This window comes from Bombyx mori, chromosome 2 (genome assembly GCF_030269925.1).
Source record: "Bombyx mori chromosome 2, ASM3026992v2".
Taxonomy (NCBI): Eukaryota; Metazoa; Arthropoda; class Insecta; order Lepidoptera; family Bombycidae; genus Bombyx; species Bombyx mori.
In genome coordinates this window covers 3,162,278-3,189,927 of record NC_085108.1, presented here as the reverse complement: position 1 = coordinate 3,189,927, position 27,650 = coordinate 3,162,278, and the positions used below count along the sequence as shown (strand labels likewise).

Here is a 27,650-nt window from a genome sequence, read left to right as displayed (position 1 = left end):
TAAGGTGACACTCTACAAAACTTGCATACGCCCCGTCATGACCTATGCAAGTGTAGTGTTCACTCACGCGGCCCGCACTAAGTTAAAATCATTCCAAGTTATTCAATCCCGTTTTTTGCAGGATAGCCGTCGGAGCTCCGTGGTTCGTCAGGAACGTCCACCTCCATGACGACCTGGACTTAGAGTCCATCAGTAGGTATCTGCAGTCGCCGTCGATGCGCCACTTCGATAAAGCGGTACGACACGAGAACCCTCTCATCGTGGCCGCCGATAACTATATTCCCGATCCTGCGAACAGAATGAAAAGCAGTCGACGTCGGCCCAAACACGTCATTTCGGATCCTCCCGATCCACTAACGGTGCTTTTAGGTACCTCGAGCACCGGTCATCATTCTCGTCGAACCCGTCGCTTGGGGAGAAAAACACAGATCAACTTAATGGTGACTAAAATTATATGTTATCAGACTATACGATATCAGACTTCAAACAGAACCATCTGCATAGTGTAATAAGGCCTATATCTAATTAATGTAAAACACAAAAGATTTTTTGGCGGGAACGCGAGGAACGAAGTGTAATTTGTTTTCTTTCGTTGATTCTTCAGGATTTAAAGTGTAATCATGTTTATTTACCGTTAAATATCTGCAAAACCTATGTGGGAAAATGAAACAAAATCCATTGAAAATGTATAAATAACCACCACTTTACTGAGACTTCATTTCATTACATATCATAACGCTCAGTATCATTTTTCATCAAACAGAAAAATCAAAAGATTAGGCTGTATGGCTTGATATCTTCGCCTTTTCAATTAGAAAAATAGAATTGCTACTCAACAAAACGAAACATAAATATAGTAAAATAAGAGTAGGTATTCGATAAAATGCCTTTAATTATAATTTGTGGCACACCAGTAAGCGGAAAAACGACAAGAGCGAAAGAATTAAAACAGTTTTTTGAGGAAAAGCACGGGAAAACCGTGGAAATCGTTTCTGAAGACGAGGCCATTGCAAAATTAGGTTATGAAAAAAATTCAATGTTTCTCGACTCCCAGAAGGAAAAACGAGTGCGGGGTTACTTAAAATCTGAAGCGATAAGATTAATAGGAAAGGATAATGTCGTTATACTAGACGGCAGCAATTATATCAAAGGTAAATAATCATTTAACATCTGCCTAAAGAAATTAAACAAAACAGATTTTACATTAATACACAATTTTTATATATTATTACTCTGTACTATGTCTTCCTTTTTGTGTGTACATAAATAAATAAATAAAAATAAATAAATACCATTTTCATTTCAATTATTCTATGAAATTAAACTGTACCATAACAGAATTATTGTATTTAAGGATTATCCACCAAATCCAAATGAAAATGGTCACAGTAATAATTTAAGTGTTTTGTCTGAGTGTTTAACGTGAACTAGCTCATCACAATCTAATATCAATTAACAAATATGAGACAACCGAGAAATCTGCTCTGCTCTGCTGTATAAACTTATATTCGATTATTACATCACAGGATACCGTTACGAGTTGTATTGCGCTTCAAAAGCTTCAAAGTCCACGCAATGCACAATTTACACCCTACGTAATCATGAAGAAGCGTGGCAGGCGAACCAGAAGAGGATTAGCACAGATAATAGTGACCAGTACACTGAGGAAGTCTTTAATGCATTAACTAGATTGAGGTAAAATCACACTTACTGGTGGTAGGACCTCTTGTCAGTTTACTGGTGGTAGGACCTCTTGTGAGTCAGTGAGTGTGGGAGAGCCATTGTAACTATACTTGAGATCTTAGAACTTATATCTCAAGATGGGTGGCGCATTTACGTCATAGATGTCAATGGGCCACTTAACACCAGGTGGGCTGTGAGCTCGTCCACCCATCTAAGCAATAAAAAAAAACATGTTTGTGTTCTTAATCAGTAAAAGTTATGTACAAATGTGTACTAGTCGATTTTTAATGATATTGGTGGCAGAACTAGAGCACATCTCGTGCGAATGTTTATGGACAATGGCAATGTGGACACACTTATGCTACTGCCTCTAATATCGCCTTCTTTAAAGTGAAATGTAGTGGATCTATGGTTTCTAAATAACTAACTAATTAATAGTTAATTTTGAAATGGATTTTTACTGTAAATGTAATAGAGCATCCAACTCATCAAATAAATAAACAGATAAAATAACCTATAGTTCAGAGAGACAGATAGTTAATGGAAATTAAATTATTTTATTAACTATTAAAAAAATATTTCATTGATGAATTGTTATAAAATAACACAACTTTGATATTTTGAGAAACCAAACTGCCTCTGATGAAATTCTGCTGCAGAAGGACATGGGAATCCACAACTAGTCATTTTCCCAAGAGAACCTTTGTGAATGAGTTCTAATATTAAGGAATCGAGGAGCAGACCAAACAAAAGTGCTCCATATAGGTCACAACCCTCAGCACTGAGGAACACGATGCAAAGATTAGGAACACAACTCAAAAATATATTTTAATATCATATCTTTCTGATTTTCAGTTCAATTCATTATAGTCCAGAGCAGATTAGGGGACCGTTAACAAAACATCATCATTAACTCGAATATTCGTTTCATTTCTCTAATATTGCCTATATTAATCAAATATTAATATTTCTAGGTTCGAGGAACCAAATTCCAACAATCGATGGGATAGTCCACTCTTCACAGTTCTGCCAACAGACAATATAGATTTAGAAACTATATACAAAGTTCTATTTGAAAAGAAACCTCCACCACCCAATCAAAGCACTCAAAATGTAAGTATCTACGTGTCACCTAATCTTGCATCTTAGTTTTACCGTGACTAAAGGTTATTAGCAATGCCCAGAGTGTGTTAAGCTATTTTCTATCCTTAGAACATTGTTTGAAGTATTGTGTTGTGATGTCAAATACAGACAACACTACAGTTACTCTTTGTGACTATTAGCTAGTGATGTGACATCAATTACTTTAAAGTTTTGATATTTATAATATCACAAAATTCTAATACATTCTCAGCTAGTTCTCAAAGTATTTGTGAGTAGATTTTTTTATAAGCGTATGTGAATATCATTCCTCTGGTATTTTTCATGCATGCATAGTGGTATACTAGTATTGTACAGACAAAAGAAGAACTAAATAACCTGCTGGGACTATGTTCCGGGTATTGTCCTTCTGCTTAACAGCAGATGTTCATATAAATTTTTGGTAATTTCAGCCTCCACTATCCTCAACGAACTTTTTATATGAAGTGGACAAAACCACTCAGGATATCTGCAAACAGATACTGGAAGCAAAACAGTTGAACTTGGATGGAGAAGTCAAGTTCCCAAGTTACTCGGCTGTGCTTGAAGCGGGCTTCATACAAGATGTCAACCCTCAGAAGTTACTGCGACTCAGGAGACAGTTCCTCACATATGCCAAAATGAATCACTCCAGTGAAAGTGCAGATAAAATAGCAAGATACTTTGTGCAGTATTTAAATAAAACTTTACATGATTGATGTTCAAACTTTAAATGAGTCACACTGTCTTGATAATACGAACCAAAGAGCCAATTCTTTGATATCTCCTTATCTCACATAATTAATACATATTATCCACCGGTTACCGTCTTCGTCGAACCCGTCGCTTGCGACGAAGGGCTAGACGAGCGAATTAACCCACAGACACAGCGACTGAGTTTCTAGCCGGATCTTCTCAGTGGGTCGCGTTTCCGATCCGCTGGTAGATTCTGCGAAGCACTGCTCTTGCTAGGGTCAGTGTTAGCAACTCTCCGGTTTGAGGCCCGTGAGCTCACCTACACACGCTAGGGTAAGCTGACAGAGGCTATCAGCATAAGTAGGAAAAAAAACATTATCAAACGAATATACTCATATTAGTAAACACGAAAATAAAACATTATTTATTATATAAAAAAACACGTATAATCTCTTATTAACATTGCTCACAATAAATGAAACAAGATAAACAAAGTTCAGAAATTCAACTAATTTTTTTACAACCATTTTTTTGTGTACTTTTTATATCAACAACTTAAGTTTACAAATACAGTCTGATGATAAAGCTGTAAAGCTTACTTTGAAACAATACAATATTTTTTAACTATCTATTACTTAATACATTCGCCTATTAATCCCAAACAACAATAAAAAATTCAAGTGTCATAAACAGTAGAATATTTTTAGTACAAAAAATTTGACATTTACAATTTAGACAGCTGTCAGAACGAGAAAAAGAAAAGCAAACGGAAAACGACTTATTACGTAACTAAACAAATATTAACATTTTGATAAGCTTTAAAACAAATGGATGTTTATTTCTTCTTTACACACAACAAAAATATTAAACAGTTACAGCTGTTCTACAACACAAGCTTAACCAACTTGTAAGTTGTTAAGAGTTCACATAGAACTCTTAAGTTGTAACAGACAAAAATAAGGTCTTTTATTAAGCTTATGGAAAATGTATGTATTATAATGAGGATAGATACGTCATAAATGTAATTGTCATTCAATTGCATCGATAGAATTCTGCCTGATTTTTTTTTCGTTTTTATTTTTTACTGATTTTTTTTTAATAGACCTTTTTCCTAAAACGGAAGTAGCAGTCAATTTCGGTCGACTTTTTTTTTGAGACAATAACTGAAAAGCTTCAACTTAACATAATTTTCTCTTGACTACGCGTCTGGTGCAGTGATTACCGAAGGGAAGTGGGAATGGGACAGCACAATTTAGGTGCGAAGTGTAAATTGCGAACCTGACAGATCATATTTGTCAAAATCACTGCATAAATTTAACAACCTTAGCAGGCTATGCGCAACTGATACAAGATAATCTACAACTATGGAGGGTAGAGGTAAGGAGAACAGTCTCTGTGGGTGAAAAAGTGTCCGTTAAAATCTGCTAAATAAGGGTGGCGCTACAGTAGCAACCGGGTAAATTTTAAAAAAGGCGCTGAAAGTTATTAGAATAAGATAGAGAAATAAAAAATAACGAAAGAACTGTCAGCACTACAAAATCACAAAAAGTATTTAAAGGTGATAAGAAAATGCAATCGATGTCTCCACGTTTTACCACAGCAATAATTTTAGGTTATATTGACGAAATTCGTTTTGACTACGTAAACATGTGATTACACTGTCACTAACTACTCTAGTCATTAAATATATTAAATTTACTAACTCAGCATACTTCAATCAGTTAACGACTGCTCAATTCATATCATACCCTGTGCCTATGCTAGCGCCATTCTGGAGGATTTTTGAACTGTTATTTAGTGCTGAAAGTGGGACACTTTTTCAAGCTTCTCCCATATGAGACGGTTCTCCTTACCTCTACCCTCCATAACTAGAACTTAAGCTATAAACTTGAACTATTGTTATTAGTTATTTACGAAATCAATCCGTAAACGCGCATTAAATTATCAAACATTTCGACATAATTGTTTTACTGTTTTTTATCATCGAAAATTTATTATTTGAATATTTGAACTCATTAGTTCTAATGAAAGCTAATATTAAACAAAAATACTATTCATTTTTAAACTCTGCTATTATTAATTCTTTTAAACATTTTCTTTAAAAATATTTACTACTAATACTATAGACAACGTTTCAGTTATTTAATTTTAATACAAAAATAATACAATTTTGTTAGTCAAATTTCGTTGGTTTAAATATTACTAAATACAGACTTTGTTTTAAGTTAAGAGGTAGGCACGTTTGAAGAGATATTAGAAAAAAAATTAACTAATCGAACCGCCTGATAATAATGCTTTAAAAAAAAATCGCTCTTGTCAATACGACACACCTTTTAAGCAATTAAAAAAAAAATTAATTAAAGTTACATAAATGGAACAACGATACAAAATTTTTGGATGTTTGTTTGTTTGTTCGTTCGTTACGCAACTCTACTGAACGGATCTTGAGGCCTTCCAAAAAGCGAATAGCTTAACCTGTTAACCGGGGAATTCCCTATTTAATTACGCGGCTAAATATAAACGGGCGCGAAATCTTTCAGTAGAACCTGTCAGTATCACTGCCAACAGCAAATGACTGATTTTGTCAGTGTCTTAAATTCGAACAGCAACACAAATCGATATAATTACTTGAGTGCGTCGTGTAGGTCACCGGTGACCTACACACCGCCTATTTCTGCCGTGAAGCAGTAATGCGTTTCGGTTTGAAGAGTGGGGCAGCCGTTGTGACTACACTGAGACCTTAGAACTATATCTCAAGGTGTGTAGCGCGTTTACGTTGTAGATGTCTATGGGCTCCAGTAACCACTTAACACCAGGTGGGCTATGAGCTCGTCCACACATCTAAGCAATAAAAAAAAATAAAAAACCGAGTTAATAAGTGGTGTGACAGATGGAAAATAATCTTCTTCATCTAACACTGTATCGCATTTGATGGTATGGTGCATATTGGTGTCAGAAACGAAGCCGCTTCTTCGACAAGTGTAATCTATATATATATATATATATATATATATATATATATATATATATATATATATATATATATATATCTATTATATATAAAGCTGAAGAGTTTGTTTGTTTGAACGCGCTAATCTCGGGAACTACTGGTCCGATTTGAAAAATTATTTCAGTGTTAGATAGCCCATTTATCGAGGAAGGCTATAGGCTATATAACATCACGCTAAGACCAATGCAAGCGGAGCCCCAATAAATAATGTTTCAAAATCGGGGCCTTAATCCCTTTTGAGAGTTTTCACTGGGTGCGCTGCGGAAACGGTTAGTTTCGCTAAAGTAATGTATGAGAGAATTGTTCCCCTTTACAAGAGCTAACATTCTATTATTCTTTTTTTTATTGCCGTATAGGCAGACGAGCATACGGCCCACCTGATGGTGAGTGGTTACCGTCGGTCATGGACGTCAGCAATACCAGGGGCAGTGCCAAGCCGCTGCCTACCGTTTAATACTCTCCACAAGCCTCGTTTGAAGAAGGACTTGTCATAGCGCTCAGGAAACACCGTGGAGGGGAGCTCATTCCATAGCCGGATGGTACGGGGCAAGAAAGATCTCTGGAAACGCACTGCGGATGACCGCAGTGGCTCCAGGTAGTATGGATGAACTCTACTCCGGTGGCGGGTGGTGCGATGGTAAAAACGAGACGTTGGTATCATCTCGAACAATTCCTCAGAGCACTCCCCATGGAACATGCGGTACAGAATACAAATATTTAATATTCAAAAATATTTCCATTTTCTACGTAAATGAAGAGGCGGGTAAAATTTAGCGTCATGCCAAAGTTACTATTCCACGCGGACGAAGTCGCGGGCAAAAGCTAGTCTTAAAAATATGTAGTACTAAATCTAAATTTATTTTACTAATAATCCGATTACAACTCAATTTTGGAATTAAATCAAAATGAAACTAATCATTATTCAAGTTTAACCTCTTCAGAAACATTGGCACATATGTGTGAGTTTTTGAATTGTTTTTTTTATTTTTAACTTACACTAAAAGGCCACATATATGGACTTTTTTTTTATATTAATATTTACTACATAATAATATGCTTGTTATCTTTTTTTTACTCATTCAATTGTTTTAAATATAAAATAAACAAATCGCAATAAAGAATAAATCAAATTCATGTTAATATTTGTACTTTAAAAAAATCGTCTCTGAAGAGGTTAGTGATGCGAGATAACTCACGATTGACATAAAAAAAAAACTATTAATCGCTTTCGTCCTTTAAGGGGCCGTAAAAGAATGTTTGGGTACAGACACCTTTTAAATTTCACTATTTAAATTTTAACACCCTGGATTCAGGTCTTTCGAGCCTAAACCCAAAATACGCATTGCCTAACGTTACAAATATTTAGGTAAGGCTAGTTTAACAAATTTAGTATTGTCACCCGCTTGGGTTGAGGTAGTTATCGCTGGCTTCTATGAAGGCAACCCTGTTATCTTTTAGCTAAGACAATGAGAAACAGATTAATACTAATATATCTCTTAATAACCATAAAGCCGGATGTTCATTCAACTTTCCAAATTGAACTAGCTCTATTATGTTATATAGATTTGCGACATAATATCTTCTTCATTTGTTTTTTAAAATGATTTTTTTGACCTGGTAACTAAGACCTTTAGATCATGTCTTATTTTAATTTATATTCTTATTTTTATGAAAAATGATAATATGGAGTGAAATGAAATGAAGGTGATTAATTTGAGATATTAATCAACTGGGATGAAATTAAATGAGATGAGATGATATGGGATGAAATATAATCTCAGTAAAATAGTGGTCATTTACTGAGATTTTTTCAGTGGACTTTTTGAAGGATCCCTAAAAGTTACATCCGGCGGCTTTATTTCATTTTCCCAAATTTTTGTGCACTTTCACAGATATTAAACAGTTAATAAACCACCGTTATTACACATTTAAACCTGAAGAAACACTAAATAGACAAAACAAAACAAATGATACAAATTCAATCCTCGCATTCCCGCCAAAAAAAAAAACATATCTCCTTCAATAATTGATTTAAAAACTAGGGTACTTAATGTTTATGATATCATTCCACAAGCTCCCTAGAGAAGCACTGAGTTTTTTTTTTTAAATTCCATCCCTAAGCCTCTAGTATGGTTCACATAAATAAAACTAATGTGGCTGATTGATAGCGAACACCTGTGCCTCACAAAGCTATGATGTTCTGAGCAAGTTTACTGCATAACGCATACACTATGAACGTTCATCATCGGTGTATACTAACCGTTCAGAAGATAATTCAAGCTATCCAAACTTTTTCTTTGCCGTGGACCGACTTATATTGATGCTCAATAAGTTCTTTTAATTTAAAGTTTGTCCCGTAGTGCGGTGTAAGGCTTCCTGCAGACGAAGAAAACAGATTCGTATTCGTGCTGAAGCATAGAGTTTGGGTTCTGGGCGTATTTCGTCTTGACGCCCGTCCGCTCTTCCTGTAAAGATAAAACAGTTAAGTGCCATTTTTCACTCAAAGCCGCTGGACGTAACTTCGCGGGATCCACCAAAAAGTCCACTGAAAAAGTCCCAATAAATGACCACCATTTTACTGAGATTATATTTCATCCTATATCATCTCATTTCTTTTCATTTTATGCCATGTTTCATATTAATCACCTAAAGGTCTTAGTTACCAGGTCATTAAATCACTTAAAAAAAATAATTTGACATTTGAGTTGACTAATTGCGTTTGACGTTCCAGAGTATTACAAGTAATACTTGTCTAAATAAATTACTAAAGCACTTACAATTTCAATTTTCAATGTTTTTTTATTTATTTATTGCCGTATAGGCAGACTAGCATACGGCCCGCCTGATGGTGAGTGGTTACCGGCGCTCATGGACATCAGCAATGCCAGAGGCAGAGCCTAGTCGCTGCCTACCTTAATACCGTGTAATAAATATCGTCGTTGTCAAACCAAAATGTCTGCTATGTGCAAAAACTCTATTTTGAATTAACGAGTAAAAACATTTTTGTTTAAATTTTTATATGACGGTGAATTTTTAAGAACTATATGAAATTAAAACTATAGATAAATATTAAAGCTATAGAAACACTACACAGTTTTTTTATACGGTAGATAGGGCTGTGAACTATACGAAAAGGTCAAAAAGTAAAAATCTCAAAAAGTGCACATAGGAGATTTTGATTTGACAACGACGATATACTGTTTTATTATATTTATCAGGACACTTACCAGAACATCAAATCCCACATCTCTTATTATTTCTATGAGTATATCGTAGGGCGGCTCGACACTGTTTTCGGTCGGCATGTCGCTGCAAAGGAAGATAATAATATAATAAAATACTAGCTGACCCGGCAAACGTTGTTTTACCTAAAAATTGTTTCTAAGAAAGACAAATAACATAGATATCGACTGTAGCGCCATCTGCCGGGCTGATTTGTGAATCTAAACCATCCAGGGCGCCACCCAAATGCATACAAAAAAAACATTCAAATCGGTCCAGCCGTTTAGGAGGAGTTCAGTGACAAACACACGCACAGAATAGATATATAGATATAAAAGATATGAAAGGCGATTGCATGCAGCAGAGATGCGAATGTTGCGATGGATGTGTGGAGTAACGAGAATGGATAGAATACGGAATGAATATGTTAGAGGAAGTTTGAAAGTGGCACCTGTGACAGAGAAGTTGAGAAGTGCGCGTTTGGGATGGTATGGACATGTGATGAGACGAAATGAAAATGAGGTTGGTAAGAGAGTGTTAACTATGAATGTGGAAGGATATAGAGGAAGAGGTAGAGCTAAGAAGAAATGGATGGATTGCGTGAAAGACGATGTGGGTAAGAGGGAAGTGAGCGGAGAAATGGTATATGATAGAGGAGTACTGAAGGAGAAAACATGTTGCGCCGACCCCAGGTGACTGGGAGAAGGACAGGAGAATGATGATGATGACATTAAAAATTAATAAACGTACTAATATCGAATTTCGATCTCAACGTGACAGTAAACTCTTTCGATTTGACTCTTTATCAAATTGAGCATTACATTAAATAGAAAAAGTATTGAATTGTTTATACTTTAATTAAAATTGAATATCTTTTGTGACACTAGTGAAGTTGTCTCAGTAGCCATCGACAAGAAAGACAGGACAGGATGCAGTAGATCATCACACTTAACATGAGGACCACGACTGGAGGAGCGAAACACGATCAGCCTCCGCTGTGACTATCACAAATCTTAAAAATTATAAGATTATCTCAACTGCTCGGGCGCCACCTGTCGGACATTGATCGTACTGTGACAGAATCGAATGAATGACTTAAGAACGCATAGAGAATAAATGTTCTTTTTATTCCCCTTGTAATCCCAAGCACACTGGTATTATTATGGTCAGTAATGCCAGGGGCATAACCAAATCGCTGCCTATCACATCATGGATATTTTTATTTATTGCTTAGATTGGTGGACGAGCTCACAGCCCACCTGGTGTTAAGTGGTTACTAGAGCCCATAGACGTCTACAACGTAGATACGCGATCCACCTTGTGATATAAGTTCTAAGGTCTCAGTATAGTTACAACGACTGCTCCGCCCTTCAAACCGAAACGCATTACTGCTTCACGGCAGAAATAGTGGTGGTATCTACCCGTGTGGACTCACACTCTTGTCCTCCACCAATAGACAGGATATCGTCAAGATTGTTAGTTTTCAAGGCTTTGATGCAGTCAGGCCTGCGTACCTGTAGTGATACAGCAAGGGTCCCAGGTTGATCCAGATCCCTCCCGGCACTAATATCTCGTATATCCTCTCGACGAACTCGATGACGTTGGGAGCGCAGTCGATGAAGAAGCACGTCACCACGCACGACCACTCGTCCACTTCGGTGTAGACCTGGGGACCGAGCAAGAATCAAGGTAACGGTGGACCGAATGGTAAACAGTCGACGTCGCCCTAATCACGTCATTACGGATCATCCCGATCCACTAACGGTGCTTTTAGGTACCACAAGCACCGGTCACCGTCGTCGTCGAACCCGTGTGAATTAACCCATAGACACAGCCCACTGAGTTTCTCGCCGGATCTTCGCGTTTCCGATCCGGTGGTAGATTCTGCGAAGTACTGCTCTTGCTAGGGCCAGTTTTATTAACACTCCTGGTTAGAGCCTTGTGAGCTCACCTACACGTCAAGGAGAAGCTGAAATAGCTTCTCAAGGCTATCAGCATAGGTAGGAAAAAAAAAGAGCAAGCTCGCTATCCAAGAATTCACAACGCGTCATCGGACTAGCGATTGAGATCACTCTCCATTTACACCAGCAGTTAAGAGCAGGTGGCATTCAGCATCACACGTTCCACTGTCTTACGTACCTTAAGAAAGTCTCCAGCGGCCATAGAAAAATTCGGATTGGGCCTGTCTCCCGACGGCCTCACGTCAGGGAACTTCACGCCCAACAGCTGGTGCTCGCAGCTCAGGTTGTTGACGTACTGGTGTAACCACGGGTGGACCGTATATTTGTTCGCCTGTTCGAAAATAGATGTATTTTGAAAGAACTGTTTAATGCCGCGTGTATTATATTATATGATAAATTATACACTGAGTGTAAAATAACCATCTCTAAATGGCTCAGTTCTAAAAACTATGACGAACCAGAGGCTTATACTATATAATATATTAAAGTAAAAAACACACACACACACGCACGCACGCACGCACGCACGCACACACACACGAACACACACACACACATACACATATTTGTTATGCATAATTGGTAGTATTGTGGTATCCTCCTATCAGCCCATGGACGTCCACTGCTGGACATAGGCCTCCCCCAAGCCTCGCCACAAAGACCGCTCCTGCACTGCCTGCATCCAGCGGATCCCCGCGATCCCCCCAGTATGGGTTTATTGTGGTATATAAATTGCTTTTATGGAAGAGCGGAGTCTCCTAGTACAGGCTTGCACGCTTAAAAGAAGACTCCAATCATTGTTTTGTTTTGACTCGTTTTTAAAAATAAAGTATTTTCGTTTTTTTTTTATTATTATTATTATTACTATTTTCTTTTCTTTTCTCAGCAGACGCTTGTAGGTACGTATTTATTATTTACGGGCCTTATTTATTATTATTGTTCATAGGTTTCCCATTTCTCAGTTCAGTCTGTCAACAGAGCCGGTAGAACTGTATATACGGGCTTTTGGCTAATTAGGCCCTGCCTACTTCTGCCGTGAAGCAGTAATGCGTTTTTTTTTTTTTTTTTTTTTTTTTTTTTTTATTGCCTTTGTAGGCAGACGGGCATACGGCCCACCTGATGGTGAGTGGTTACCGTCGCCCATGGACTTCAGCAATGCCAGGGGCAGAGCCAAGCCGCTGCCTACCGCTTAATACTCTCCACAAGCCTCGTTTGAAGAAGGACATGTCATAGCGCTCGGGAAACACCGTGGAGGGGAGCTCATTCCATAGCCGGATGGTACGTGGCAAAAAAGATCTCTGGAAACGCACTGTGGATGACCGCAGTGGCTCCAGGTAGTATGGATGAACTCTACTCCGGTGGCGGGCGGTGCGATGGTAAAAACGAGATGCTGGTATCATCTCGAACAATTCCTCAGAGCACTCCCCATGGAACATACGGTACAAAATACAGAGGGAACCGAAGTCCCTCCGCAGACCCAGAGGCTCCAAACGATCCGAGAGAATGGGATTATCGACAATCCGAACGGCCCTCCTCTGTATGGAGTCAAATGGAAGAAGCTGGTATTTGGGAGCCCCAGCCCAGAGATGGGAGCAGTACTCCATGCGAGGCCGGACTTGTGCTTTATAAAGCAAAAGTCTTTGTCCAGGCGTGAAGTACCGCTTCGCTCTGTTGAGGACTCCCAGCATTTTGGACGCCAACTTGGCTTTGCCTTCCAAATGACTCCGAAACTGGACATCGCTCGAAATGTCGACCCCAAGTATCCCGATACTCTCGGAAGGTTGCAGGGATACTCCTTGGAATTGCGGCGCCATGACAAAGGGGTCCTTCTTCGCAGTGAACGCGCAAACTTGTGTCTTTATCGGGTTGAATTGAACCAAGTTCAATTCACCCCATTCGGAGACTCGCCCCAGAGAGTTCTCCACTTCAGACACAAGTTTTGATCGTCTCTCTTGCACCACGCTCCGAGAGAGACTCTGATGGCCGATATATCGCGCATCCCCCGTGCTGTCATCTGCATAGCAATGCATGCCATCAATAGACAGCATGTCATTGATATACAGGATGAAAAGCGTGGGGGAGAGCACCGAACCTTGTGGAACGCCAGCGTTAATGGTCATGGTATCAGAACAGTCACCGTCTACAACGACCGTGATGCTCCGCCCATCCAAAAAGCTAGCGATCCACTTGCAGAGACCCTCGGGGATTCCGTAAGATGGTAACTTCGATAGAAGTGCCCTATGCCAGACCCTGTCGAAGGCCTTCGCGATATCAAGGCTCACAGCAAGAGCCTCGCCCTTGCTTTCCAAGGCTTCAGCCCACCTGTGAGTAAGGTATACAAGAAGATCGCCAGCTGAGCGACCGTGACGGAAACCGTACTGTCGGTCACTGATCAGCTGGCGATCCTCCAGATACTTCAGGAGTTGTATATTAATTATTCGCTCCATCACCTTGGAAAGCAAGGAAGTTATCGCGATAGGCCTATAGCTCGATGGGTCCGACCGGTCACCCTTCTTGGGGATAGGGTGGACGTGGGCAGTCTTCCATGAAGACGGAACCCTGTTAGTGCAATAAGAGAGGCGATACAAACGCGTTAGCGCAGGCGTCAGCTCAGGGGCGCACGTTTTCAGAACCACTGCAGGGATGCCGTCTGGCCCGCTCGACTTATGGACGTCCAGGAGTCGGAGTTCCCGCCTGACTGCACACTGTGTAAAGCAGATCTCGGGCAGGGAACTATCACACCGGAGGATGTTCGGTGGTGTGGCACCCCCGTCGTCCACAGTCGAGTTCGAGGCGAAGAGTTTGACCAGAAGGTCAGCCTTCTCTTTCGCACTATGGGCCAGACTGTCATCGGACTTGCGTAGTGGTGGGAGACTAGACCTGCAAAAGTTTCCTTCTGCAGCTTTGGCGAGCGACCAGAAAGCACGGCTCCCAGAGGGATAGCTCTTCAGTCGCTCGCCAATTCTAGCAACGTGCTCCGACTTCGCCTTGGCAATAACCTTCTTGTAGGACCTGGAAGCGGCGTTATATTTCCGCCTTTCCTCTGAGATGTTAGGGTCCTGACGTCTCCTGGCATTATCCCATGCCACGTATGCGGACCGCTTGAGGTGTGCAGCATCCCTGCTGGCATTGTTATACCAGGGTCTGCTGCGACCCCCAACGGGCACTTCAGAGGAGGGAATAAACAATTCCATCCCCTGGAGCACCACGTCTTTAAGACGGTCCGCACAGACGTCAGGATCAGCAGAGGAAAAGCAGAACCGCCCCCATGGGTAGGATGCGTAAAATTCACGCAATCCATCCCAATCTGCTGACATATACCGCCAAACTCTTCGATACCCGGTCGTCGTTCGACGATCAGGACGAGAGAGTGGAACGGCAGCACGAATAAGGCAGTGATCAGACGATCCAAGCGGAGCGTCGACCACCACACTGTATCCGGCCGGATCTGTGGTCAGCAGAAGGTCCAACAAAGAAGGCTCGTGCCCCTCGATATCTGGGACACGGGTGGGCTGTGTCACCAGCTGGGAGAAGCCGTAGGCCAAGGCGAAATCGTAGGCAGTCCGACCCGGGAGGTCAGTGGTTCTGGACCCCAACCACTCTTGGTGGTGAGCGTTAAAGTCTCCAAGAACCACCACCTCCGCAGATGGGTACTGCTCAAGCACGCGGTTAGTCCCCTCTTGCACATGCTCAAACAGAGCTGAACCTGCATCACTGCTGTGGGACCTGTACAGGCACGCGTAGATTCGGCTACGGCCCCCGTGATCTACGCGCAGCCACAAGAGGGACAGGTCCCGTTGTTCGAGCGTTTCGGCTTGAAGGGCGGGGCAGCCGTTGTACTATACTTGAGAGCTTAGAACTTATATCTCATGGTGGGTGGCGCATTTACGTCGTAGATGTCTATGGGCTCCAGTTACCACTAAACACCAGGTGGGCTGGGAGCTCGTCCACCCATCTAAACAATAAAATAAAATAAATAAATAGGCTAATTATATTATTATATTATTTCCGACGGTCCGAATGGTTTAATTCACGTGGTCACAGACTAGTCTTCATTTTCTTCTTGGGCTTAACGAGCCACGTGGGGTCGGAGAAGCATATCCCTTTTTCCTTTTTAGATCAATCATACGTCATCTCTGCACTCACATCCTTCTCTAGCATATCCTCTTTCGCGCATTCCAAATCTTATTTTTTTTCTCGTCGACCGGGACAAACATTTGAATTCAGGGTAATTTTTGTTTATGGCAACCCCCCCATTGGCAGGGTTGCCATAAAAAAGCATTAATTATTACAATTATGAATTATTACGATTACGTATTATTTATTTATTTATTTATTCAACTTAATGCACATAAGTACAATGGCGGACTTAATGCCTGAGGCATTCTCTACCAGTCAACCAAGGGTGGTGTAGAGAATCCTGTGGTAGGTGCATAACTTAATGTGAAACAACCAAACTACATTATACAATATACAAACACATACAGGATATATATATATATATATATATATATATATATATATATATAATCACACAAACAACGTACACAATTTTATATCATGATAATAATATAAAATTTACACATATATCTATATATAATCTCTATCATATACTCACATACATATTCATATACACACTTAAACAAAAATATAACAAAGAAATAGAACCACACATACATACATATATCGTACAAGAAAATAGTATATTGCACAGAACACAAATTGCAGGTCAAATTGTTAAGTTTTTAAGTTTTTAAGTTTCTCCAGAAAAAGTTGGCGTACCTTTATTTTGAAAGTTAGGCGATCAGTGATCATCCTAACATTAAGAGGAAGTGAATTCCAAAGTTGAACAGATTGAACTACGAAAGACGAACGGACCAAACTAGAGTGGTGCGTGGGACAGTGAAGGAGTAAATTATTAGACGAACGCAAGTCCTTATCGTGCGAAGAATGTAAATATTTAAAGTACTGAGTCAGATAGGAGGGAGGAGTTGGGCATGTTAGTATAGAATGAAGCGCAGTAAGAGCATGTAGATTGCGGCGCTCGCGTATAGGAAGTAAATTTATTTCGGAGCGGTAAGTAGACACGTGGTCATACTTGCGAAGATTAAAAATGAAACGAATGCAGTTGTTGAGAAGGCGGTCGAGTTTGTTCAAAAGGTCTGCATTCAGGTCAAGATAGCATACATCGCCATAGTCAATTATGGGCAGGATTAAAGCTTGAACAAGCATCAACTTTATCTTGAAAGGGAGAAAGTTCTTGAAGCGATAAAGGGCACGCAGAGATCCAGTAACCTTTCGACTAACATTCAACACCTGTACCGCCCAGTCAAGTCTAGAATCCATATACAGTCCAAGGTTTTTGACTGATGGGCTCAGAGGTATAATTGCTCCATTATAAGTTACGGGTGGGAGTGAGCTAAAATCTAATCGTCCCAACAAACGGGGACTACCAATAATAATCGCCTGACATTTGGTTGGATTGACCGTCAAACCAAACCTACCAGACCAATCGCATATAGCCTCTAGATCCCCATTCACTCTGCGAACCGCTTCAGACACACAGTCCACAGTAGCCTGCGAGTACAGCTGTAGGTCGTCAGCGTACAGGTGATACGAACACTGAAGGGACTGAGTTATGAGATTGATAAAGAGAGAGAAAAGCAAAGGGGAAAGAATTCCGCCTTGAGGGACACCAGTATCTAGATCACGCCATGAAGACGAAGACTCATCAATGCGGACCGATTGCTGGCGCCCTCGAAGATATGATGTAAACCATTTCAGCACCTCAGGCGAAATCATAAGATAGGACAGGATAGATAAAAGGATTTCGTGACTGACGGTATTAAAGGCATTAGAGAAGTCGACCAAAGCCAACAATGTGACTTTAGTATCCTCCATTCCAGCCCTAATATCGCCTGTCACTTTGAGGAGAGCGGAGACGGTGCTGTGGCCCGGTCTGAAGCCAGACTGTAGGGAGTTTATTAAACCATTCTTATGAACAAACTGGGACAGTTGGTTATGTACACAAGCCTCCAACACCTTGGACAGAAAAGGGAGAATCGATATGGGACGGAAATGAGTAGGAAGAGTCGGATTAGAGACTTTGGGTAAGGGAATCACAAATGCTTTGCGCCACTGTACAGGAAAAGTACCAGAGGACAAAGATGAATTGATTAAATGTTGTAACGATGGAAGAAGACAATCGAGAATCAGAACTATCATCTGGCGGCTCACTCCGTCGTGACCCACAGCATTGGATCTTATAGAGAGGATTATCTTTTTGATCTCACCCATAGATACCGTGGAAAATTTAAAGGGGTCGATATTTGGAGGGGATAGTCCTTCCAGAAACTCCACAGTACGGCGCGTAGACTGGTAATCCAACGGGATACTTGTAGTAAAGTACGCATTGATATCATCCAGTCTAATTGCCGACTGAAAGCTGTATTGACGTTGTTTGCCAATACCTAGAGTTCCGAGGAACTTCCAGATATTAGCAACTGAAGAAGACGATATATTATGTAGAAAGTAGCGGCGTTTAGCATTTCGTATCACCTGGTTACACCGGTTTCTCGCAATTTTATAAGAAGCCCAATTGTCATCGCATCGGTCCCTCCGGAATTTACGAAAAGCTCTATCTCTACGCCGCATATACATACGCACACCTCTCGTTATCCATGGAGCTGGAGGACGCTTCATCTTCACCTTCCTAACAGGCGCATGGATATCATACAAGTTAAGGATAGTTTCATTAAAAATACGCACTTTATCATCTATAGAAGGTGTAGCCATGAAATCATCCCATTTTAATTCTGACGCATCCTTTTGCAACTGATCTAAATTTAAGCGTTTGAAACTACGTATGCTCATAAGCCTAGGTTGGGACTTCGGAGGACTTAAGGAGTAAGAGAGGAAAATGAGGTCATGATGAGAGAAGCCAGGTGCGGGATATTGACCATGAGATGATACAAGGGTGGGAGAGGAAGTAAGAATTAGATCAAGCCAGGTATCTTTCCCATCACTGTTCCAATGAGTGGCTTGTAGAGGCAGGACTTGAAGATTAGCAGATTCGACGATAGCCAAGAGTTTACAGGATCGAGGTGAATGAACTGCAAGGTCGGTGTTGAAATCTCCCATAATGACGTGATGTGAATATTTTGAGCCTAAGGATTCCAGAATTGGTTCGAGACTGGAGAAGTAATCTACAGTGGGAGGACAATAAACAACACCCAGCACTAATTTAACTCCCTTAACGGAAACTTCCAAAAAAAGAAACTCAGCAGAGGTTGAACAGTTTGGTGGAAAACAGTCGAGGATTTTATAAGAAAAAACACTGCGAAGGTAGATAGCAACGCCGCCGCCTCTCCTATCAACACGATCATTCCGAATCAAATCGAAACCAGGAAGAGGATAACTAGTGGAAAGAAGATGAGGCTTTAGCCAGCTCTCGGATATCAGCACAGCATGAACGTCAGTATTATCAAAACTTTCCAGAATTTCACTATAATGACTGGGCACACTTTGCGCATTAATGTGACATAAATTTAGTAGGCCCGAATTTTTGCTAAAACATCGTCGTACACAGTCACCAAGAGTACCAGTTACTGAACAAAAACTATCCTCATTTAACGAAGAAACAGGAGAAAGAGATTCATTGGCAGAAAGATAAAGGTCGTCACATGAATTACTCATAAATTAATCAATGCAATACAAATACAATGCACAATTTAAATATATATACTATTATCTTATATAGAAAACAAATTTTATAAAAGTTATTGATAACTTAAAGTAAATGCAATGAGTTCAAAAACAAAAAACAAAAAGCTGATTTCTCTGCACCACCCGCCAGCCAACACACACCGTATACATAATAAAAATAACAATACAGATTATTTTTAGCACACAAAATCAAAACAAAAAATTATAACAAATTATAACAACAATGATATGTACAAAATAAAGCAAGAAAATATTAGAATAAAAAAAAAAAAAACAAAAGAAAACTTAGAAGTTTGAGTAAAATGGAATGCAAATTAAGTTACATTAATATTTACTCTGTGATTCACTAAGCCGCATCAATGTCAATTTGACAGACTAGGTGTCAGACGCCAATCTGACGTCAGTGCTTAGCTATGCATTATTACAAAAATGATGTTGTTATTAAAAATAGTAGTTTATATGTAATATTAATAACAATAACAATAATGATGATTATAAATTAAAACACTAAGTACACAACCAATGCACCGTAAATCAGTGATTACATTAATTATTACTTTGCATATGATTGAAAACTAAAAACAACCTGTATGGTGGGTAAGGCAAAAATTGAAGGAAGAAGCAATAAAAATAATAATTACAAATTAAAATAAATGCAATTTAAATTTCGATCGTTACGAAATAATGGCATTACAATAACTGACCAACACATTAAGAAAATAACAATGTATGTAGGTACAGTGGGATAGACACTTTCACACATACTATAACAAATACACTAATGCTTTCGAAGCCTTGTGGTTGTGCTCTTTGTTTTCACTGTATCACTCACAATGCTTTTAGCTGCCGAAGGTTCTTTTATAATTTTGGGGTATCTGGAAATTAGGTGATTCAAGTCGTCCATCGTATTATTAAGTTGATCACTTTTTTTTTATTGACCTTGTAGGCAGACGAGCGTACGGCCCACCTGATGGTGAGTGGTTACCGTCGCCCATGGACTTCAGCAATGCCAGGGGGAGAGCCAAGCCGCTGCCTACCCCTTAATACTATATTAAACATTTCTGCTATACATTTCATTGCTAGACGTGATTTTGTTACAACGAAAGGCTAATTAAAATAACAAACAAAGATCTCGTGCTATAAGGTGCGAAGCAGCAGCATTTTTACTGGTGGTAGGACCTGTTGTGAGTCCGCGCGGGTAGGTACCACCGCCCCGCCTATTTCTGCCGTGAAGCAGTAATGCGTTTCGGTTTGAAGGGTGGGGCAGCCGGTATAACTATACTTGAGACCTTAGAACTTATATCTCAAGGTGGGTGGCGCATTTACGTTGTGAATGTCTATGGACTCCAGTAACCGCTTAACACCAGGTGGGCTGTGAGCTCGTCCACCCATCTAAGCAATAAAAAAAAGCCTAGTTAGGGAGGAGCACAAAATAAATTAACGCTTCATATACATAGCATAACATTATAACGCGTTACGTTATATTGTAAACACGATCAAATACAAACCTCGGGGCACCGATTAAGCACAAAATTACTTGCAAACAGCATGAACAATGAGAATTCGTTGCCCTGCGTTGTATAGCCGCGTTTCGATATCTCCCAAGCGAGCCTGCCCAGACCGGCACCGGGCACCAGCACGCGGACCACAGTGTCACTGCAACAATCAGTATGAGTATTTAGCGAATCACCTTAGTGTGGTCAATCTATATATACTAGTGACCCCGCAATAGTCGAAATTCGACTATAATTAATTGAAACTACAAGTTTAAACATTATTATGGTTCTATTGTCAAACACTATCATAATTCGATAATATAATCAGAATATTCGCCAAAGCTGCACTATAGATCAATAATATTAAAGACAAACAATATCAATCTATTTTCAATTCGACTCCAGACTTTAAACCATAACAAAAATTTCCCAATTGACAGTAAACAAAGAGTATATTTTTATGTGTCATCATCAACAGCCCACAGTCGTCCACTGCTGGACATAGGCCTCTTGCAAAATAACCACATGATCAAATATTAAAAAACATTATTTCAGTCTGCATGTTTGTGCATAATAACCACGAGTATTTAGCGAATCACCTTAGTATGATCAAATATTAAAAAACATTATTTCAGTTTGTGCAATATAATCATAAAGAACAATGCACCAATGTCAGTGTCGTTTTTGCGAAATATATTCATTTAAAGTTATACAGGCACAGGGTTACTATTTGGTGGCCGAAAGGTGACATTTGTGAGGCAAAGGTACGGCTTCCGAAGCCGGAAAGAAATTTCGAAATTTGCTCGTAATGGATAACTATTGCAATTGTACGTATGTGTGCTGTTGTTTTCTTTTGTTGCTATGTCCTTAATAACATATTTTTGCTGCACTGCTACTAACATTATTATAGATGATTACCTATACTAATATTATAAAGGGGAAAGATTTGTTTGTTTGTTTGTATTGAATGGGCTCCGAAACTACGGAACCGATTTGAAAAATTCTTTCACTGTTTGGACTACACTATCCTCGAGTGACATAGGTTTATTGTTTTTTTTAAATTAGGGATCCTTACTAAAACTCCAATAATGTAAAAAAATTACCAAAAATATTCTTTACATCGCGTGCGCCGCGAAATCTATTAATGATAGAATAAAATAATGTACTATGTAAAAATAATAAAAAAATAGATAAAAACAAATATTATTTAAATGAAAATAAAACTTCATTAAAATATAATAATAATAATATTTGAACTATCTTTATAACTTTCTATTTTTAGAAACCTGAAGCAAATATAACGGTTAATGAGTGTGTATTATAATTTTTTATTTTGAAATTTTTGTTAAAGACCCGACCGAAGCCGGAGCGGGCCGCTAGTCTGAAATAAACGCATTTAATAATAATAAAAAGAAACGTCCAAAAACCGCCCTTCGCCTCCATTGGACGCGTTGATAATTGTACACTGTAACTATTGAATTTAAATCTAAAAAGGTACAACTTTAGTGTGAATTTTTACCGATTTTTGCACTCTTCACATCGCTGACTCAATGACTATGATGAAATGAAAAATAATAATTATAATTTTGTATGTATGAGGTGTATTGGCCTTGTCATCCTTTTATCTAGGTCAGTAGAGAAAACATTGTCAATTATGTGATTTAATTTGGCTCTATCATCAGCCACCCGTCTGATGTTTCTTTTTGGGAATAGTCTTGGATTAATCGCGATAGGAATGAATGGGAAGGTGGTTAGTAAATAACGGAAAGTACTACTCAAGGTAATCACTTGACTATTTTACATAATAAGTGACTATTGTCAAAAAATTCAGTGTGACCAAAAAGGTACACTTTTTACCTAAATGAAGGGACCAAATAAAATTCCATAAATTGTCAAGATTGCCCAAAAACTCTTAGTGCAAAATAGTTAATTAATCTATATATATATAAATGAATTGCTGTTCGTTAGTCTCGCTAAAACTAGAGAATGGCTGGACCGATTTGATTTAATTTTGGTCTTGAATTATTTCTGGAAGTTCAGAGAAGGTTTAAAAGGTAGACAAATATGAAAATCCTCGGAATGAAATAAAAATAACAATTTTGTTTTTCCTTTGATGTGTCCCCCCTCGGACGGATTCCTTTTGTTTCTTTCAAATTTATTTTATACAAAACTTTAGGTCTTTTATTTATCGTATGAGGCACTATGAAGTCTGCCGGGTCAGCTAGTAATTAATAAATAATTCGAAGTACAGATAAAAAAAAACTAGTCTCAAAATGTTTGTCTGTCTCTAATTTTCTGGTGTAAGCATTTTTCTTTATGTTACTGTCTGTTGAATTACCACCTAAAATTTTGAATTTTCTTTTTGGTTCTTAATCCCGTAATTCCATGCTTGACTTCAAGCTGTGGTAACCCATTTTAACGTTTATATGTGCTACAACAACCCCTTACCTGCATTTCTCTGGGGGAAATCTTTTCTCGATCTCGTCCAGTATGGGTTTGTAGCATTGTTCCCTTTCCGGGGCTCCAATGTCGCTCCAATCTCGCACAATATTTTTTAATACTGACTGCACCTGAAATATTACAAGACAAACTAAAAAAAATGCCATAAACAAAATAGGTCTTTATCTATGAAGTTGCCGTTTTACAATACTGGCCGTTTGAAAAATTATTTATAGAATATTTACTGGTGGTAGGACCTCTTGTGAGTCCGCACGGGTAGGTACCACCACCCTGCCTATTTCTGCCATGAAATATTAATGCGTTTCGGTTTGAAAGCTGGGGCAGCCGTTGTAACTATCCTGAGACCTTAGAACTTTTATCTCAAGGTAGGTGGCGCATTTACATTGTAAATGTCTATGGGCTCCAGTAACCACTTAACACCAGGTGGGCTGTGAGCTCGTTCACACATCTAAGCAATAAAAAACAACTAAAAAAAGAACAAAAATTTCAATATTTACCTTCTCAACATCATGCTGCATTTTATGTTGTTTTTGCGATGATATCTCACAATTATTATAATTACATCCAAAACTCTCAGTACCATTGGCTCCAGAACTTTCTGTCATACTATGATCGACATTCTCAAACATTTTATCCACATCTTTAATTATCAAATTAACAACACTATTATTAATGTCAAGACATTTCTTGAATCTAGTTAAATAAGTTTTGTACTTATCCAGGTGCCTTTGATGGTGTTGAGATAGTGACTTAATTATCTTTTCAGATTTATGTATACGATCCAAACTACATAGCCTGAAAAAAAAAAATACTGCAATCATTTCTTGGCTATTACATTGTAAAGTAGTATTTATGTGAAAATTTTGTTTTGAGTAGTGAAAAACCAAAACTCCAGTATGTGACTGCAGCTTAAAAAAAATATTAAAAAATAAACATCTACATTCATGTTACAACACTAGTCTTTACATGGTACTCCTACAATGACTATGCTGACTCAGAAAATACTCCAGTTATCAGATCAATTATTACAGTGCATTAATTACTTAGAAATGCAGATAGCCTGAGAGTTAATTGCTGTAGTTCATGGGCACCACTACAGCCAACTAATTCATTAAAATGAGATATCGTCAGTCAAAGGCAAAGTCCCAATTGCATTGTGTAATATATGTCCTCCTACTATCCAAACTGGAATTCATTACTACTTCAGAGAAGGAAGAACGGTGGTACCAACCAGGGCAGAATCTTGCTTGTCAAATATTATTGAAGAATACAGAGGTAAATAATTGACAGTTTTATCTAATATATAAAATTCTCGTGTCACAGTTTTCGTTGCCATACTCCTCCGAAACGGCTTGACCGATTTTGATGAAATTTTTTGTGCTTATCCGGTATCTATGAGAATCGGCCAACATCTATTTTTCATCCCCCTAAATGTTAGGGGTAGTCCACCCCTAAATTTATTTTTTTATTTGTTAGACAAAATTTTTTGTTTTTATTTTTTTATGATACAGCATACAAAAATACATACAACCCTAAATTTTCACCCCTCTACGATCAAGCCTTATTTTTTATTTGTTAATTAAAAACTAAATTTTTTTGCAAGAATTTTGTTTTTATTTTGTCATGACGTAGAATAAAAAAATTCATATTACTCTGAAATTTTCACCCTCTACGATCAACCCCTATTTTTTATTTGTTAATTATAAATTTAAAATTTTTTGGCAAGATTTTATTTTTTATTTTGTCATGACTTAAAAAAAAAAATATGTTACTCTCAATTTTCACTCTTATACGATCAACCCCTATTTTTCCATCCCGATTTTTATTTTTTTTATTCTATGCACAGATCCGCAATAAGGTTGCAAGATGGCAATCAAATATTATAATTGTAGTATGATAAATTGTTATCCAGAGTTTATAATTTCAAGTTCCTTTAATTATAATTTTTTTTAAATACAATTTGATCTCCTGCCCTCGCCGGTCGACTACTGATCAACTATCAATCGATCAGTTATCCCCGCCAGGTGTCACCACTCATCCAGCAAACATCACGTAGTAGGGATGAGGACGAAGCCGGTCTCCTGTCTTACTCACTATACATTTTTCAGCCATGTTTCTTTGGTTTTATTTGTGTATCAATAGTATGTTCAGTAGGTCTAAGAGTCGGCTACTATCTATATTTCATAAGTGATAAGGGTTGTTCACCCCAAACATTTTTTTTTTATAATTTTTTTTTGTGGTTATAATGAGGTATAGTCCCCAGCGCGTAACTTGGCAAGAGTCGCTAGATGCGCAGAAGTCGTTTTTTAGGTCTCTTTGGTTGTCAAGCGGGACGCGGGGAAAGACGTAGCACCGTTCCGAGCGCGCGATTGGTGAGTCAGTCGACTCTCCCCTCCCGCACCGCGTCCACGTTCCGTTCGCTCCCGGTTACACATGTGCCTACTAAAGTTGTAGGAACCCTTTGTTTATATTGAGTTTTTGTTACGAGTTGTTATTATTATTTTAAATTTAGTTTTTGTTACGAGTGTTATTGTTTTAAATTTGTTTGCAATGGCAGGACCAAATACCAATGACCATAATTATAGTCGATTCAGTCACTGAGCGTTTTATTATTTACGCCAGTGACGACAGCGACTCTTCGTTATGTCGACGATGAGGAGCCAACTCCTTCCACCAGCTCAGGTCCTACCATAAATTTAATCCAAGGGGTAGCACTATTAGAAAATGATAGTGACGACGGCGACACATAATTTTTAATATTAAGTATATTTTGTTAAATAAACTTTTTAACTTTTAATTGTATTTTATTTATAACACCTAATACACTTCACGAATTCCTCTCTTTTCTTTAACTTTCTTCTAAACACACAGGCTTAAAAATAAATTATGGCAAATAAAAAATTTAATAAAATAAAATTAATGCGGGCCATAAAAGTGACCATTTTTTTGTTGCAATGTACACTATGCGCGACATTACCCCCACTACACCAAAACCTTGCCAACTTACGTGCCGCTTACTATATTATGTGATTTAATGAGGTTTTTGAGAATTTTATATATTAGACTATAATTTCCCTAGAAATCTTATTTAAGGCAACACAACGTTTGCCGGGTCAGCTAATATATGAATAAAAAAATTACATTAATTTAGCACATTATAAGATTTTTTCCTTCAAGTAGCTGAGCTACTAAGGTTAACGTTTAATATGAATTGAATGAAAGAAGTACATACATAAACTAGTGTAATATTTAAATAATTTTTAACTGGCAATTTAAAAATGAGATTTAAATTAACTAATCCATACATTGATTTTGTGTTAGACCTAATTAGGATACATACGATAATATGTTCGGTTTGTATAAACTGGTTAGCCAATTAGTACAATAAATTCGGTCAGAGTACAAGTTCAACACAAAGAGTTGTTACTATGCGGCCTATAAATGGTTTCTTCAGTCAGTTCTGTCTTTCTTAATAAGTCGATAAAACGAAGACTTAATTTTCTTGTTCATTACATTTGTCCAATTCATAAACTTACTTGTAATATTTGAATGCATTTACAACCGCCCTAAAGTGCTCACGCTCCTTCGCCTCATCAATTTCCTCGGAAGCCGGAATGGAAGACATTTCAAAGACTTGTAATTTAACCTTAACTATTAAACAATAATAACGAATAACCGTTTGATAATTTACGTATCTAATTAATTATCACAATATTAACGCAGGTGTCTTTATCTTTTTTTTGTTGTAAAATCTATTGTAAGTTGTATGTACTGTAACCTGCGAAAACAGTATAAATGACAGTATTTTTTGAGATGCCCATAGATATTTTTTTTTTGTATAATTTTTCCTTGTTAGGATAGGCAAGGGGATCTAAGCCCATACAGCCTTGTCTGTTCTATATAATTTCTGAAATAAGCCCATAGATATTATACTCATTAAGGAGATGACAGTTAATATAAAATCTTGCAAAAGAAACTGCGCGATTTGCAGTTTAAATGGCATCGATTCCGATTGAAATGAAAAATCGATTTTACTCCCGAATCTAGACTATAGATTATTGACGAAAAGATCAAACCTCTCTCTGTGCAGAGTTGCAGACATACTGATCTAATATGATAACATTTTGCATTAAATTACGTGTTTGACTAATAAAATTAATGAATAACTAAGCCTTTGATCTGTGCTTTACAGAATTTAATGCAAAGATAGGTATAGTAATCGGCAAACTTCTTAAGCAAATGACCTTGACTGCGCAGAATCGAATTTTAGATCACTTT

General features: G+C 38.2%; 2 protein-coding genes across 2 annotated transcripts; one reads left to right on the top strand and one right to left on the bottom strand.

The window, feature by feature from the left end:
- Positions 1–537: 537 nt before the first annotated feature.
- On the top strand, positions 538–4,125 carry LOC101744105 (protein KTI12 homolog). The gene is made up of 4 exons (XM_004933207.5): positions 538–1,151; positions 1,527–1,695; positions 2,658–2,796; positions 3,237–4,125. The coding sequence occupies exons 1-4, from the start codon at positions 884–886 to the stop codon at positions 3,519–3,521; spliced, it is 861 nt and encodes a 286-aa protein (XP_004933264.1). The 5' UTR covers positions 538–883; the 3' UTR covers positions 3,522–4,125.
- On the bottom strand, positions 3,919–27,175 carry LOC101744680 (carnosine N-methyltransferase). Its single transcript, XM_012696457.4, has 8 exons — positions 26,909–27,175; positions 23,870–24,167; positions 23,361–23,482; positions 20,925–21,072; positions 11,870–12,022; positions 11,245–11,396; positions 9,736–9,817; positions 3,919–8,973 (listed from the first exon to the last, which is right to left on the bottom strand). The coding sequence occupies exons 1-8, from the start codon at positions 26,995–26,997 to the stop codon at positions 8,851–8,853; spliced, it is 1,167 nt and encodes a 388-aa protein (XP_012551911.1). The 5' UTR covers positions 26,998–27,175; the 3' UTR covers positions 3,919–8,850.
- Between the last annotated feature and the right edge of the window lie 475 nt (positions 27,176–27,650).